The sequence below is a fragment of the Leptosomus discolor genome, chromosome 14 (genome assembly GCF_034619465.1).
Source record: "Leptosomus discolor isolate bLepDis1 chromosome 14, bLepDis1.hap2, whole genome shotgun sequence".
NCBI classification, from domain to species: Eukaryota; Metazoa; Chordata; class Aves; order Leptosomiformes; family Leptosomidae; genus Leptosomus; species Leptosomus discolor.
This window is the reverse complement of record NC_141404.1, coordinates 4149501-4164197: the sequence shown is the minus strand read 5'-3', so window position 1 is coordinate 4164197 and position 14697 is coordinate 4149501. Positions and strand designations below refer to the sequence as shown.

Sequence of the window (14697 nt, the reverse complement as noted above, 5' to 3'; positions counted from 1 at the left end):
CGGAGCGGGCCGGGCCGGGCCAGCCCGGGCCCGGCCGCCCGCTGGCCGCCCCCCCTCCGCCACCATACCCCCCCTTCCTTCCCGCTGCCGCCGCCCCCCAGCCGCCACCATGCAGGAGCTCATCGCCAGCGTGGACCACATCAAGTTCGACCTGGAGCTGGCCGTGGAGCAGCAGCTGGGGGCGCAGCCGTTGCCCTTTCCTGGCATGGACAGTGCGTGCGGGCAGCGGGGGCTGCGCGGCTCCTTCCTCCCCGGGGTGCTCGGGACCGGCTCTTGACCCCTCTCCCCGGAGCCGGCGGCGGGGCCGGGGCCCTGTCTGGGCTCCCGCACGGGTTTGGCTGAGGCGGGTGGGTGGGTGGGTGGGAGGGAGGTCTCCGGGGATCTGAGCGCTTTGCTCAGGTCTTTTCCTTCGATCCACCCAACTTCTGCTTTCCCTGGGAAGTTTCTGTCTCAATCCAGATTTTTCTTCTTTCCTACTTAGTGAAAGCTGTAGTTAGCGCCCAGCCAGGCTGGAAAATGAACATTGAGGCGTGATTGTGAATAAACGTCACTTTCCTGCACAGGAATTTATTATAATTTTTTGGTAGATGAGGCATTTTGATGGCAAGGAGACTTCACCTTTGTGTATACTCGTGACCTGGCCTCTAAACCTTTTCTTCTCACCTAATAATCTGACACAGGTAGTCTCAGGAGACTCGTACTTTGCTGAAATTTTCTGGCCAGGCAACTAAACTTGTGGTTTAACTCCCTTGAATGTTGTGTTCCTGTGGGTCAGGAGCAGCAAGGGGTAACACGGTAATTGTTGCTTCAGGCTGTTCTGGTCAAAAAATATAAGACTGCCATTGCCAGGACTCACTGACATGATTAGCTTAACAGCAGAGGAAAACCCAGTCAACAAAACCTGACTCTGAAAAGCAAAACAAGCACCACCAAACCTCTGCAAATTCCCCCCAGAATATAGGTATTTGTGAGGGCCAGACTTGAACGAGGAATTTATGCGGGAAAGGAAATTCCCCAAACAAAAACGCTGCTTTTCTTTTGATGTTGAGGACCCGATTGTCTTTCTGGGGAAGGAAATATTTTAAAAGTTGCCACGAAACTTTGTTAAAATTGATTCTGTTCCTTTGTTCTCTTTACAGAGTCAGGCGCAGCTGTCTGTGAATTTTTTTTAAAAGCGGCCTGTGGAAAAGGCAAGTAATCTTTCCAATACAATGATACTCACGGGGGTGGAGGGGGGGAAATTAGATTTTCTAGCACTGTCTGCAGCGTTCTTGTGTTTTGTAAAGATGAGGGGATAACCTAGCTAGAGGATAAAACTGAAGGACGTTGGAATAACCGCAGCGATTGTGAAATAATGGTATTTTTTTTAAGAAGCTGGGAGGTGAATGAGCAAAGCTCCCTGTAAAGGAAGAACTTAGCACACGCAGACCTTGCTGTGGGTGGGCCTGTAGTAGTTGCTGTGGTTCGTGGTTGCCAGGATTAAGAGCTGGAAGCTGCGTTGCTCAGCTCGTTAGAGGGTAACTTGTCCGGAACTCCCTGCTTTGCTCTTGCTGCTAAAGGCTAAATGCATAAGAAAGAGGGATGTTTTCTGAAACCCCTCTTGCAGAGGGGAACAAAGTGTTGCTGTTGCCCTGTGCCTTCTTGTGCCACATATTTTAATTGGCCTTTTTTTCCTTCTGCAGGTGGCATGTGCCCGTTCCGACACATCAGCGGGGAAAAGACAGTTGTTTGCAAACACTGGCTGCGAGGGCTGTGCAAAAAGGGAGACCAGTGCGAGTTCCTGCACGAGTACGACATGACCAAGATGCCTGAGTGTTACTTCTACTCTAAATTTGGTAAGGGGCATTGTAGCTCCTACTGAGCGTTCCTTGCTGGCGTGGGAGTCTGGTGAAGAGGATCCTGGTACCTCCCTCTCATCCATCTTCAGAGCATTACAGTTCTTCTGTGACTGATGATATGGTTAGATTGTAATTTTCAGATCTGCTTAGTCCTTGGCTTTATTATCCCCCTAAATTTGTGACGTATTGTAGATGTCTTCTCTCTCAAGAGCCTTGTCCCTTGGGGGAAGAGGGGGGAAGTTCAAGTTTTTACTGGGTTTTGTGCCTTATGTTCTGTTTTGGGTATATGAGATGAGTAGGCTGAGCAGTTGGTCTTTGCATGACTCTTATTTTTGGGGAGTTGATGAGCAGCAGAGGGCATGGGGGTGCAAAACTTTTATGCACTTGCTTTCCAGCTCTGGAGATCTGGACATAATGAGGCAACTTGCTGTCAGAAACTTACAGTCTTGTAGGTTTCCTTGGATTGAGGTTAGTGCGCAATTTGTAGTTTCTCTACACTTCTGGTGCACTAAATGTTTGGTTTTTGTTATCATGACTGCTCTTTCAGATTTAGTTTCCTCATTGTTTTTAAAAGCACACATAAATAATCCAGTCTGGTAGAACTTTACCCACCAGGGGGGAGTCCTTGGTGTTCTTCATCTAGGTTAAGGCAGGCAGCAAGACTGTTGTGCCTGAACTTGTAAATGTTGGTAACAGCTTTGTGGGAGCTACATGATCCAGGTAACGTTTTGAGGGTCGTTTGATCTCCAACCTGCACCATTGACTGAGAAGTGTCTTTGCCTTTGGTACAGGGGAATGCAGTAACAAAGAATGTCCGTTCTTGCACATTGACCCGGAGTCGAAGATCAAAGACTGTCCCTGGTATGACAGAGGCTTCTGTAAACATGGTATGTATGTCGCACGGTTGCTCCTTTGTGGCTGTAAATCAAGGGTAGGGTGTTGCTATTCCCTCTTTGCGTGATCTGCTCGTGTACCTGCTGCTGGGGAGTGCTGGGCTACGGGTATGGGGAACGTGAACTCCTGAGCTTTGTGTTGCAGGTCCTCTCTGCAGACACCGACACACGCGAAGAGTCATCTGTGTGAATTACCTCGTCGGATTCTGTCCGGAGGGGCCTACCTGTAAATTCATGCAGTGAGTATGCTTCCAGGCCTGTCCTGTCACCTTCTGTTGCCCTTGTAATCCATATTTGTCAAACGAGGGTGCTCCAGTGCTTCCCAGTAGCTTTGGAGATTTGGCCAACGTTTCGTTTGTGGTACCGATTTGAGGATACGGGGCAGGGCCTCTTCAGGGAGGTACCAGTAGGACTCTAGAGGGGTGGTCAGATGCCACCAGTGCAGCGGGATCGCGTGGGTTTATATTCCAGAAGCCTTCACAGCTAGAGGGATGTGCTGCGTGCTGGATTATCCTTTTTTGGATGCATAATTGCTGAGCGTCAGGTTGCAGAGAGAAGTGGGGGGGCGAGGTCTCTGTCCCGTGAGCCGGATTTAACGGGCTGAACGCTTGTTTTGTTCGTTGGAGTTACTTGACTGAGCTGATGGTGAAGTGTTGCCATATGACTTGAGAATCAATTTTCTTGTTTCCATCTAAACCAGCCCTCGGTTTGAACTGCCAATGGGAACCACAGAGCAACCACCACTGCCTCAACCGACACAAACACAGCAAAAGGTACACAGTTCCCCTGCCTCCCCTCCATGCCCACCCTCGAAGCATTTCCCACAGTGCTTTAAAAGAGGGTATTTTGTCCTGGGGTCAAAACTGGACGCTGGGCTCTTGGATCTGGCTCACTGGAAAGTCTTGGAGAAATACTCACTGAATGAGAGAAAACCTTTCCTGTTTTACAACAGGGTGTGATATTCTTTTGTAATTAAGAACTTGGAGACAAATCCTAATAAGCCACAAAGCACTGTCCGTTCTCCCAGCCCTCTCATGTCCCCCATCTGATCACAGTGGCCTGCTGCTGCCTTCGTCCTGGGACCGTGGTGTTTTGCTTTGTTCTGTTTCTCCCCTCACCTTGGTGAACCTCCGTGGTTAGCACTGTCCTCCAGCTCGGGGGCCAGCAGGGGCAGTTCTGTTGCTTGGGGCACTGCCTCGAGGGGAGGGTGCTCTGCGAGAATTGAGCAGTGAGCAACCCTGAGTGCCGTTGTAGTGATGAAAACCCTAGGATTGCTCCAACTTTACACGGAGATGTAGTCACAGAACGCTCCCACGTGACATAGAAGCGCGTCATATGTGACTGTGCAGCAATCTGCCAGTTTTTGTCATCTGTGTGACATCTCTCAATGCTGGCAATGATATTTTAGCAGCCTAAACCTACTCTCTAAATCCGCTTTCGAGAGAAAAGTGGGATCTCTGGGCTTCGTAAGCCTCGGTGCTTGATTTCTTCTCTCTGATGCTCCAGCTGGCAGAGCACCCACACACAGATTTGGAGGAAAAATTGATCATTTGATAGATGGGGTGCTCTTTTCCCTTCTTAACAAAAGAACAACCATAAAAGTCTTTATCCTCGATGCACTTAACGAGGCAGAATTCTTCTCCTAACCAACAGAGGACACCCCAAGTCATTGGAGTCATGCAGTCTCAAAATAACAACACTGGGAACAGAGGACCCCGGCCGTTGGAGCAGGTCACCTGCTACAAGGTAATTCGGAGGGAAGGGGCGAGGAGGGAAGGCGGAGGGTGCTAGGCTGGAGTCCAGAGAGCCCGTCCCCTGGACTGCCTCACGCTGCCTTGCTGCTGCGTGCTTGTCCCCGGGGAAGGAACGGACTGTTGGGATGAGGGGCGTTGGTCCTGAAAAAGGGGGTTTTCGCAGTGAAATGCTCCATAGCCGCTGCGCTGCGGGGGGGTGGGTGCAGCTGTGGGAGTTGGCCTTGGGTCCTGAGGCCTCTGGGTCGCGGGTTTGCCGGCTCACGGACTCGCTGTGACAGTTAAGGCCGCTGTAGGGGCTGACTTTGCTCGTCGGCTGATCAACAGGGCTCTCTACCACGGTGGCAGCTAAAGGAGAGTGTGCCCTCCAAAACAAGAGTTAATATTAGTTCTGTCTCGTGAGTTCATTTGCTTACACTTCCTTGTAGAAAGATTTTTCTTCTCCGCTGTTAGCCCGGAAGGTCCTTGCCAGTATCAGACATTGAATCTGCAAAGACTGTTCAGTATTTCAGCTGCAAACGCACCCCATTGCTGTCAAACCAAGGGAGGAGCCATTCACTTCGGCTGCTCATTGAGGAGCACCAGTAAAACTTTGACCCAACTGAGTTTCCATCTGTTTATTTTTCCACAAAAGCCCCTGGAAAAGGGCAAAGACTCCTCCTGTCCCATCAGCTTTGAGAGTTAACATCGTTGTTCATGCCAACTGCTGTGCCTTAGGTGCTTGTTTGGGTGAAAATTGGATTGGACAGGGATGTTAAGCAGCTGAACTCGTTTCACTGAAAACCTTTAAGAGCTGCTGATTGTTTTACCTGCGAGTAAATCGCGTATCTGGAGTCTGTCGCACCAGATAGTGGCATTTCTCTCTGGGCTGGAACAGCTTCAAGGTGCAAAGTCATGACTCTCTTGTCCGGATGCCCTTTTCTCTGTCTGACTGAGGACAGCTGACCAGGAGAGTCCCTGCAGATCTCTGAGGCAGCGTGTAGCAGATGCGCTTATCCTGGAAGCCTCAACCGTTGAAATTCTCCTTGTGTTTTGGCCCTTTGCTGTTGGCAGTGGCACGCCGAGAGCTCCCTCCTTGGTAGGGCGTTACAGTAACAGGGTGTGAGGTTGCTCCCAGCACAGGAGCAGCTTGTGCTCCAGGGAGTGGAAGCACCCCAGAAATTGTGTCCCTTGTGACACCGTGTTCACCTGCGAAATGCTGCGCCTTCCATACACAGATAAAGCTTCCGAATTGGAACCGTTAATGAAGGCAGCTAGAGGAGAAAAAAAAAAGATATAACTGTGTAATAATTCCTCTCTTTCTCTTTCAGTGTGGTGAAAAAGGTCATTATGCCAACAGATGCACCAAAGGACATCTGGCCTTTCTCAGTGGACAGTGAAAGAGCAGAACGAAGAGTGCGAGGGAGCTGTTAACACTGAGGAAAGGTTTCTGCTTGGCACTATGTCTTGAACTATTAATCAGGTTGTTTTTTAATGCCATTACTGAAAGAACTGGTCAGAGGCTGGCTGCTGCTAAGCAACATTTTTGTAATTGTCCACAACTTTTTTTTATGTTTTAACCTTTTTAAAATAGATTTTGGCCTCCGTCTATTTTCATTGAGCCCTGCTGAAAGGTAGATCTAAAAGCCAATAGATATGCAACCCCCTCACCGGTGCAGCACTCCACCTAAATGCGTCCTAACACCAGTGTTTCTTTAAAGTGTTTTCCTTCTGCCACTTCTCTTTGGAGAACCTGCAGCGTTTCAGCCCTCCCTGTGGAAGCAGGAAGACTGGGAAAACTGATACTTGAAATGCCTTCCCTTCAGTGAGGAAGCAGGGATTCTTCTGTCCTGTAGCTCTTAAAAAGCAAAGTCACGTTCCCAGGTCCAGCCTGGTGTAGTCGGTAAGCTTGTCCTGGTGGCTGACGTAAACGCATCACGTACATCAGGCTGTAAAACTCTTGTCCACTTGCTTTGTTTCTGTGCTTCTTGCTTTACTGAAGGTTAGAGATTAATCTTCTGGGTGAGAACCGATCAAGGGGAGAATCAATTGGCATCTCTGAGGGACAGGGATGGTAGGAAAGCCGCGCCTGTGCTCATTTTCCCTGTGCAAAACGCAAGGAGGGAAAGGAACACGGCTCCAAGAGTAGGAGGAGAAGAGCCTTGTCTCAGCCCCCCCCATCCAGCTCACACTGAGCAGGTATTTCCGTAGCCTAGAGAAGAGCCAGAAGTGGAGATGTGTATTCGCATGGAGCACTGCTTTTAAAAGTGGTAGGGTATTCTTCCGAGAGCAGTTTTTTGCAAGCCCAAACCCCTTCGTTTTGGTGAAAAGACTATTTCAAAAGGGCCAATGATCAAATGTGAATTAAAAACAAAACAAAACAAAAAAAATTGCACCTACAATTTGAGCCTTATTGATTCTAACCCATCTCTCGTTTGCTGACTGCCTTTATACTTTGTTTTTATGGAAATGTACTGATGGAAAAAAGCTGGCTGTGAATTTATTATTTTTTTTTTAAGAACGAGGTGATATGACTAGATTAAGAGAACGATGGGAGCCTGCGTTGGTTTGAGTGACTCGTTATTTCACTGTGGGGAGGCGGAGTCGGTCCCAAGAGAAGTTGTGAGCAACTGGTGTGACTGACCATCAGCCGCTTCTCCTGACACCTTGTGCCCCCCAGAGGCTGAAGCGGCCAAACTACCAGGTGGGCCCGTGGAAAGGGAACTGAACCGCTCTGGTGCCTCCCTGTCTAGTTCAGGAGTTTGTCTTCACTCCCCCCAGACAGATGTTTTCCAAAACTGGGAGCCTGTTCCCACTGAAGCTCTTGAGAAATTCTTCCTGTCCCTTAAGAAGGGGCGTTCCCTCTCCCTCCCAATCCTGCAGGTGGTGCCGCAGCGCCCTCCCAGGGGGCTGCACTTGCTGAAGGGGGTGCGTGAGGGGGGTCAGTGGCCGGGGCCAAACCCACAGATGCTCCTTTAAGCTGCATTTATGCACGGGGCGTCTCCTGTTAAACTTCTCACCGCTGCATTTAAGTCAAAAAGCAAAGTTTTCCTTCAGTTTAGCTTCATGGAGCTTCATTATCTTAGTCTTTTAATCTTATATACCCGTTCAGAATAACCTTCCAGCTTCTTTCAGCACTCAAAGTAAGTAGAGTTTGGGTAGAAATTTTGGGTTATCAGAGGTAAGAAACATTAGGATCCCAGTGACTTGCAGACCTCCTTAAAGCTAAACCAATCTCATCTCTGACAGTGCTCTGCAGGGATGGAAAATGGCCCAAATACCTACAGTCCCCGGGTGAGCGCCTCACCGAGAATCAGAAACACACCGAATCAGAGCCACCTAAAGCTCAGATCTTTCAAATCAGACTGTTCCATCCTTTCAGCCCGCTGTCCAACCTGTACGTAACAGCCCTTAAGAAGCAATCCCATGCTTTTGACTTTTATCAAACAGTTCAGTAGGGATCCACTGTAATAGTTTCCCCAGCTCATACGGGAACCCAGGTAGCAGATGTTTTCCCACCCGTCTCGGAGCCTACCCTTGAGGGGGGAAACGCTTAAGAAGAGAACCCCCCTTGCACAATTAACCAGTCCGTTCTGAGGGTGTCAGCTCGGTCACTGTGAAGTGTGTGCACTTTATTATTGGTCATAACAGTACAGATGGGGACACCAACAGCTCTGATGTCTTCTGCCAGGGCAGCTGTTCCAGCTGTTTCTGAAAGTCACGCTTCAGTGGTACTTCCTGTGGCGGTCGTGCTCTGCAGCGTTCAAAGTAAAGCAAGTTAATTTTACTGAAGTCACAAGGAAAAGAGACATCACACCCAAAGTTACAGGAAAGCAAGCACTCTAAAAAAACCTCAAGCATGTATTTTTTAAGTACTGTCAGGCCAGACAGGCAACAAGATCTAAGCTTTCTTCATCACCACAAAAATACTGGCCATCTGCTAACTTAGCAAAAGCATTCGTGTTCTCCCTAAAAGAAGTTTGCTTGCCCCCAGTCTCGGATTCAAGCAGCAATGGTTGGCACAGTCTCATTTTATTTCTAAAAGCGGCAGATTCATTGTTTTTGTTGCCCCAAGCATTCTTCCAAGCTGCACTACACACACTCAGCCACAACTGCTTTTACTCACTCAGGTGACTGTAGTCCCAGATGTAGCTGACAACAACGTAAGCAGCAAGAATCATGGAGACACCGCTGATGCCGCCTTTCTTGACATTGATGTATTTGTTGTAGTATCTGTTGTAACCTGGGTAGGAGAAAAGTTTTTACAGCAGCCAGAGGAGCTGCTGGCTTTTCTGTGTCACAAAGCAGCAGCCCAGTTTCACAGAACTTCAGGAAATTGTTTCTAATGAAACATTTGAGGGTCTCAGAAGCAAGTCGGAGAGCAGGCGATCTGCATGTTAGTTAAGCAAGATGAACTCAAGTTAATAGTGCTAAGCCTTAAAAAAAAACAAAAAGGGGGGAAAAAAAGCACCATTTCTCATTTTCCCCTAAACATTCTTGTGACTTTCATGAGCTCAAGCTGCTTTGGAATTATCTAAATCTTTTATATTAGTGTATATATGCGATGTAGACATTGGCATTTGATATTTTGTGTTTATGTGAACACCGTATCTATAACAAAGGGCATAGGTCAAAACATTTGCCAAGCATTCTACAAAAGCCTTGTGTCCCTTCTTATCATCTTTAGGGATCAATTGCTTTTTTTTTTAAGTTTACTTGCGATGCTGGGAAACCTCAAGATTTTCAGCAAATAGGTTCAGGAGTCGGGAGTAAGGTCACTATACTTCCTCTTTATACAAGAGGCAACACTGAAAACAAACCTCTGGCGGATAAAGCCCATGCGAGAAGCAAATTTACAGCTGGGAAAACAGGACGCTGCAAGGGGCAGCGTTCTGGGAAAGCAAAAACCGCCCCGAAGCAGCCCCCGCACCGCCGGATCCCCCCCGCCGCCGCCGCCAACACCCCCTCGGGCAGCCAGAGATGCTTCTGCACTCCTCTGCCTGGCTCCGTCAGGAGGACGAATTCACCCCCTCCAGGTCTTCGCCGGCCGAGGGCCCGCGGAGCTGCTTTCCCCTCAGCCCCCCCCCCCTCACCTCTCCGCATGGCCCCCACGATGCCGCCGGGGGTGTAGTCTCTCATGGCCAGCCAGGAGGGCAGCTGGCCCAGCTTCACGTCCAGCAGCTTCATGTCCTTGAGGAGAACTGCGGCACAGAGAGAGACACAGCCCGGTCAGAGGGGAGAGCGGGAAGGAGGGAGCCGCGGTCACCTTGGCGGCCCGCAGCACTCACCCGGGGGCTGCGCCATCTTGCCGCTGCTGCTCTGCGCCGCCGCGGGGGAAGGCGGGAAGGGGAGGGGAGGGGGGGGGGGGGGGGGGGGCCGCTGAGGCTCACGGGAGGAAGGTCAGGCGGGAACCCGGATGTTGGGCGGGTGGCGAAGGGCTGGCGCCATGTTGGGCGGGTGGCGCGGCTCTACCCGCTCCGGACGGGCCCCGTGAGGAGGTGTTGGCCCCGGTGTGGCCGTGTCCCCGTTCCGTCTCCTCACCGGGGGGGTTGCCCAGTGGGGGCTGCACACGCTGCCTCAGTTGCCACAGGCAATGCGTTGAGGCATGTGCATGTGGGGCCCTGTCACCATGGCGGCCTGTCGCAGGGCTGGGGGCATCATGAGGGGTTTTCCCTCCCTGTCCTGCTCTCTTGTCAGGAGGCTCTGGCCCGGCGACGCTGGGTGGCTTGTGCAGGGTGTCCTCTGATACTCCAGAGCAGGCCAGCGCCTTGCAGCGTCCCCACTGTACGTTGAGGGATGTCGGGTGCCAGCGCTGGCCAGGGCTCAGAGGTGAAGGCTCCTGCAGATTGGGAACACAGCAGAGAGAAAAATTCACAAGTCTTCATCAGCACTGTCACGAGACTTCATCAGCAGTCTCTTGGGGGAACCTTCTCCAGTGGGCTCTGCAGAAGTTGCAACTCGTAGCACTGTAAAGGTGTATTCACACGTAGTATATACTCCAACATACATTTAAATTTGTTATCATATATTGTAACGTAAGAAGTGAGGACTTCTCAGACCTCTTCCAGGGGTCACCTGCCCTCTCTTGTGGTCTTCTTAGGTGGCTTCAAAGCGAGAGGAGGATTGTTAGACTGTATTTTTCACAGGGATTAGGTGGCAGATGAATAATGTATCGTGTGGTCCCATTTCAGTGCCCACTCGGGACTTCTCCATGCGGGAATATGCTGCGTTTTACTACAGCTCCTGTGGAAGGATGTCAAAGGCAAAAGTAGAGGCTGGGCCTCGGTCTATGGTGGAAGTAAACGTGCTTAACCAGAGTGGCAGAAGAGATAATGGGCTGATCAAGACAACTTTCGCCTTCCTGCAAATAGGAAAGAGCCACCCAGATTTAGTTCATGTTCCCAAGTGTCTTTCCGGGGGATGTAGAGATCCAAGGCCCCCAGAAGGTCCACCCTGGGCAGCTCAGACACCTGCGAAGCCGGCCGTGGTGGGACGAGGGTGGGTTATGGGGGGGAGGACTCCAGCAGGTGTCACTCGCACTTAGCAGAATGCAGCTGCTGGGAAGATGCTCTCCCCTAGCCTGACCTCTAGAGGTTTCGAATCGTATCATTCAGGTTCATAAAATAGTGTCAGGTTTTGTTGTTTATTGTGCTGAATCTGAAAAGCAAAGTGATACAGCAGGGAACAGGGAGCAGCCATCCACCCCTGTTTCTGACAGGTCAGCCAGGACCCCGGATTTCCTAGATATTAAATCTCCATCCCACAGAGGACGGTTAGAGCGGATCCGAGGCGGTGAAGGCTAAATGAAGGATGCCGAAGGGGGCTCACAGGGGGTCCTACATCGATTCTGAGCCACTGATCTCTGCAGCTCTTACTTCTCTTAAGTCACAGAGTCTTCTCGCACGTGCCTTCCTCCTGCCAGTGCTCTGCCAGGATTCTGCGTTATAATCCGTAGGGTTTGTGTTCCCTGGTATTAAATGAGTTGAGGCGTGGGACCTTGGTGGTCTCAAGAGTTACAGTACTCTGTAGCGCATCTTCCTCAGAGGCTGGTCTGCATGTCTCGCTTCACCCGCTGTTTTACTGAAATTAATTTATTTACATTGAATAGTGCTCTCCCGTGACAGAAAAATAACAGCAGAAGGAATAGATTGCTGCCTGCTTTTTTTTTTTTTCCTTTCAGTTATTAACAGAAATTAGGATTAGGAAAGTCTAGGGTGCCTGATCGCTTGAAGAAAGGGTTCCAAATTTAGTCCCTGTTAAATGGGTTAAAAACCCCCTTATTAAATTATCCTTTATTTTATTATTGGACTTTACCGGTAACTGTCATTTTATTGCTGAAGTGTCCCCTGATGAACTACTACGTGGCCTTTTTACAGTGCTTGCATAAAAGCATGCTTCAAACTTGCTTCCCTTGTTCTTGCAAGGCAACCTATTGTTTTAAATAGGATTACTCATGCAAGGCAGATTAATTCACCTACAGGAAAAAAGCCAATGGCGGGTGCCTTGTTTTAAGGAGTTCCCTGCAGAGCAGAAAAGCGCTCAAACTGCTTAGAGCAAGGTCTGGGGAGATGTGGTTTGTTAGGGTAGGAGTGGAAGTCCCTAACAAGGGTACGTCTCCGAGGTGATTAGGGACAGCAGTGACCCAAACCTTGGCCTGAACTCCCTGCTCTGGTAGACTCCGAGGGGGATAGTGCCGTTGTCTTCGTGCCGTCTTGGTGCTGAACCAAGCAGGAAGAGTTAAATGGTACAGATGGGCGGGAGGTTTTGCAGCCCACGTTTCCTCCCTTTGACCCTGGCGCTGGCCAAAATTCAGGGTCTTGCTGATTGATCCAGATGGGAGGAGGAGGGATGAGGAAAGGTATTTCTGATGTATTTCTGTTTGCTCACAGCCCTTCTTTCCTGAACACAGAAGAAATCACGGGGTTGAGAGCCAGTTGCCTTGCTTGTAGCTCCAAACCTGCTCCAGGCAGCAATATGACCCCAAATCTCTCTGTTTCATGTGCGCAGCGCAGGTTTTATATCAATGATTGTTCAGGCTCTTTGAAGTTTCCGTTCCCTGCCTGTTTCAACATGCTGTCTTTCTGTCTCCTCCTCCACCTGAGCTGCATTGTCCATCCACACGTAACCTGCTTTCCTTTTAATATCCTACCCAAAACTGTCCTCCCAGAGCCTTCCAGGTACTTGAGTGGTCCTGCATTGTGGGTGGAAATAGACTTAATGTCTCCTTCAGCTACCCTACATAAAGGAACGCAGCTAAACCTACCAATTGCAAGAAGGTTTAACCCAACCTATAAAAATAAAAGCCTAATGCAGTGTTGCCCTGAGGTTTTCATCTTACTGAAGACCCCTCTAGAAAGTGCTGTGAAGTTTATAAGTAATGGCATGGAAATAATAAGAAGTACATCATTCAAAAAACCCAGAGTATTTTGCAAAAGACGTCAATAGATATGAAAGAGGTTTCCTTTTTCTGGTAGCGACCGTAACACATAATATTGCAGCTTTCAGCCCAAAGATTCAGTTGTGGCCCGAAAAGTTAAGTAACACTCTTCATTAGCGTCTCTGGAAAGCTGAAGTGGAAACACAGCCTCCCTCAGACTGTAAGCACGTAGAGGCTGGGATCATTTTTTCTGTTCTCTGTGCCGCCCTTTGAAAACTCAGGATCTCACCTGGGCCTGGTGGCCAGTGCCGCCACAGCCCTACGCAGACACCGTGTCCGTAGGTGTGTAAAGCAGCACAGAGCGGCCTTCACGAAGGTCAAAGAGACGAGGATTTACGGAACTGATCCTGCGCCCACTGAAACTGATGACAAAGCACCCGGTGCTTTTAATAAAGGATCAAACCTACCCAAGTGGACAGATATGGTTTTGAAAACATGTGGTTTGGCATAGGATGCTTCTGGGCTCCTAAAAACTCATTTCAATCTGATGTCTTCCCACCAGCACAGGTTAAGTGGCTGCAGCCATCAAGGAGAAGGAGAAAGCTGGAGCACAGGAGGTTCTACATGAACATCAGGAGAAACTTTTTCCCTGTGAGGGTGACAGAGCCCTGGAACAGGCTGCCCAGAGAGGTGGTGGAGTCTCCTTCTCTGGAGACATCCAAAACCCGCCTGGACGCGTTCCTGTGTGACCTACTCTAGGTGGTCCTGCTGTGGCAGGGGGGTTGGACTGGATGATCTTTCGAGGTCCCTTCCAACACCCAACATTCTGGGATTCTGTGGAATCATGGGCTACCAGCACTTCCAGAAGCTCAATGGAGAGAGGCATGTTTTATCGACCAGTATCTTGGAGAAAAGTTATGGTCCCAGGTAGCTTGGCCCAGTCTGTTACTTTTTAATCGTGTGAAGAGTTTGATGTGGTGAGAGCAGGGCAGGTGCTCAGCGTAGCTTTCAACCTCGTTCATCTAAAACTGTGCTTGCCGTGGAAACCAGGCTCCCGAGTCGAATAGGATGAGAAAGGGGTGTGGAGTTTGGAATCTCTTCCAAGGCCAGACTTCCTCAGGAAAAGGGTGAATTGCCTTGTGTAGATAATAATGGCTAGGGATCGACCCAACAAAAGCAGTTGAGAGAATTAACCTGTGATTGTAAGCAGATTGCTCGCTCGGTGCTATTACAGAGCCATTTCCCTTAGTCAACCTCAAAACACTTCACAAAGGAGATCGCTTACCAATGACTAATAGTTTAGCATGTGCATAGTCCTTTTCTCCTTCACAGCACTTGAGTATCGATGCATCTTCATGCTCCTCTGGTAAAGTGTGTAAGTTAATGTTATGATTATCTTTTCAAGTGGGGAAGTTTGAGCCCTGTGTTTAGGATGGGGGAGGGGGAATTCCTCCCTCCTCCTTGGGTCCCATCGTGCTGGCCTCTCCTTGTATCTGGTGTCAGTTGCAAAAGTACCTGATTCTGTAGGTCTTTGATCAGCCTGCTGGTTAGCTAAATATATACCTGTGGGGAGATAATTACATGCTATCAGTAGTAAAGTGTCGTAAAATAATTTACGTTAATTAAAACACTTGCAACACCAAAGCAGGAATTTTACTAAGATAAATCTGCTGCAGCGACAGCTGTATCTGAGATTGCCTGCTTCCCGTAGACAAACATGAAAATAAAACCAGGGACCAGTAAAAACCAGTTTCTTCATGCTAAAAAGAGGAAGAGCATGTACCCACTGGGAAAGTGATGGTGGTATCGATCCAGAAGGGCAGGGCTGAACACGTCTTCCATCTGTGCGAGTAGATCTG

At 49.4% G+C, this 14697-nt stretch overlaps 2 protein-coding genes across 4 annotated transcripts; one reads left to right on the top strand and one right to left on the bottom strand.

Annotated features, from left to right (window-relative positions):
* The first annotated feature begins 109 nt into the window (after positions 1-109).
* On the top strand, positions 110-5902 carry CPSF4 (cleavage and polyadenylation specific factor 4). 2 transcript variants are annotated; one of them, XM_086473273.1, is made up of 8 exons: positions 110-212; positions 1140-1190; positions 1683-1835; positions 2630-2725; positions 2877-2970; positions 3432-3504; positions 4385-4477; positions 5793-5902. In XM_086473273.1, exons 1-8 carry the CDS (start codon positions 110-112, stop codon positions 5859-5861), a joined length of 732 nt encoding a protein of 243 aa, XP_086329399.1. In that variant the 3' UTR covers positions 5862-5902. The 2 variants fall into 2 exon arrangements, with proteins under 2 accessions (XP_086329399.1, XP_086329398.1); XM_086473272.1 differs by having other exon boundaries at positions 4364-4477.
* A 2161-nt stretch (positions 5903-8063) lies between these two features.
* Positions 8064-9782, bottom strand: ATP5MF (ATP synthase membrane subunit f). Of its 2 annotated transcripts, XM_086473276.1 has the most exons (4): positions 9750-9782; positions 9555-9662; positions 8588-8704; positions 8064-8215 (listed from the first exon to the last, which is right to left on the bottom strand). In XM_086473276.1, exons 1-4 carry the CDS (start codon positions 9763-9765, stop codon positions 8187-8189), a joined length of 270 nt encoding a protein of 89 aa, XP_086329402.1. In that variant the 5' UTR covers positions 9766-9782; the 3' UTR covers positions 8064-8186. The 2 variants fall into 2 exon arrangements, with proteins under 2 accessions (XP_086329402.1, XP_086329403.1); XM_086473277.1 differs by lacking the exons at positions 8588-8704; positions 9750-9782 and having other exon boundaries at positions 9555-9669.
* Positions 9783-14697: the final 4915 nt, after the last annotated feature.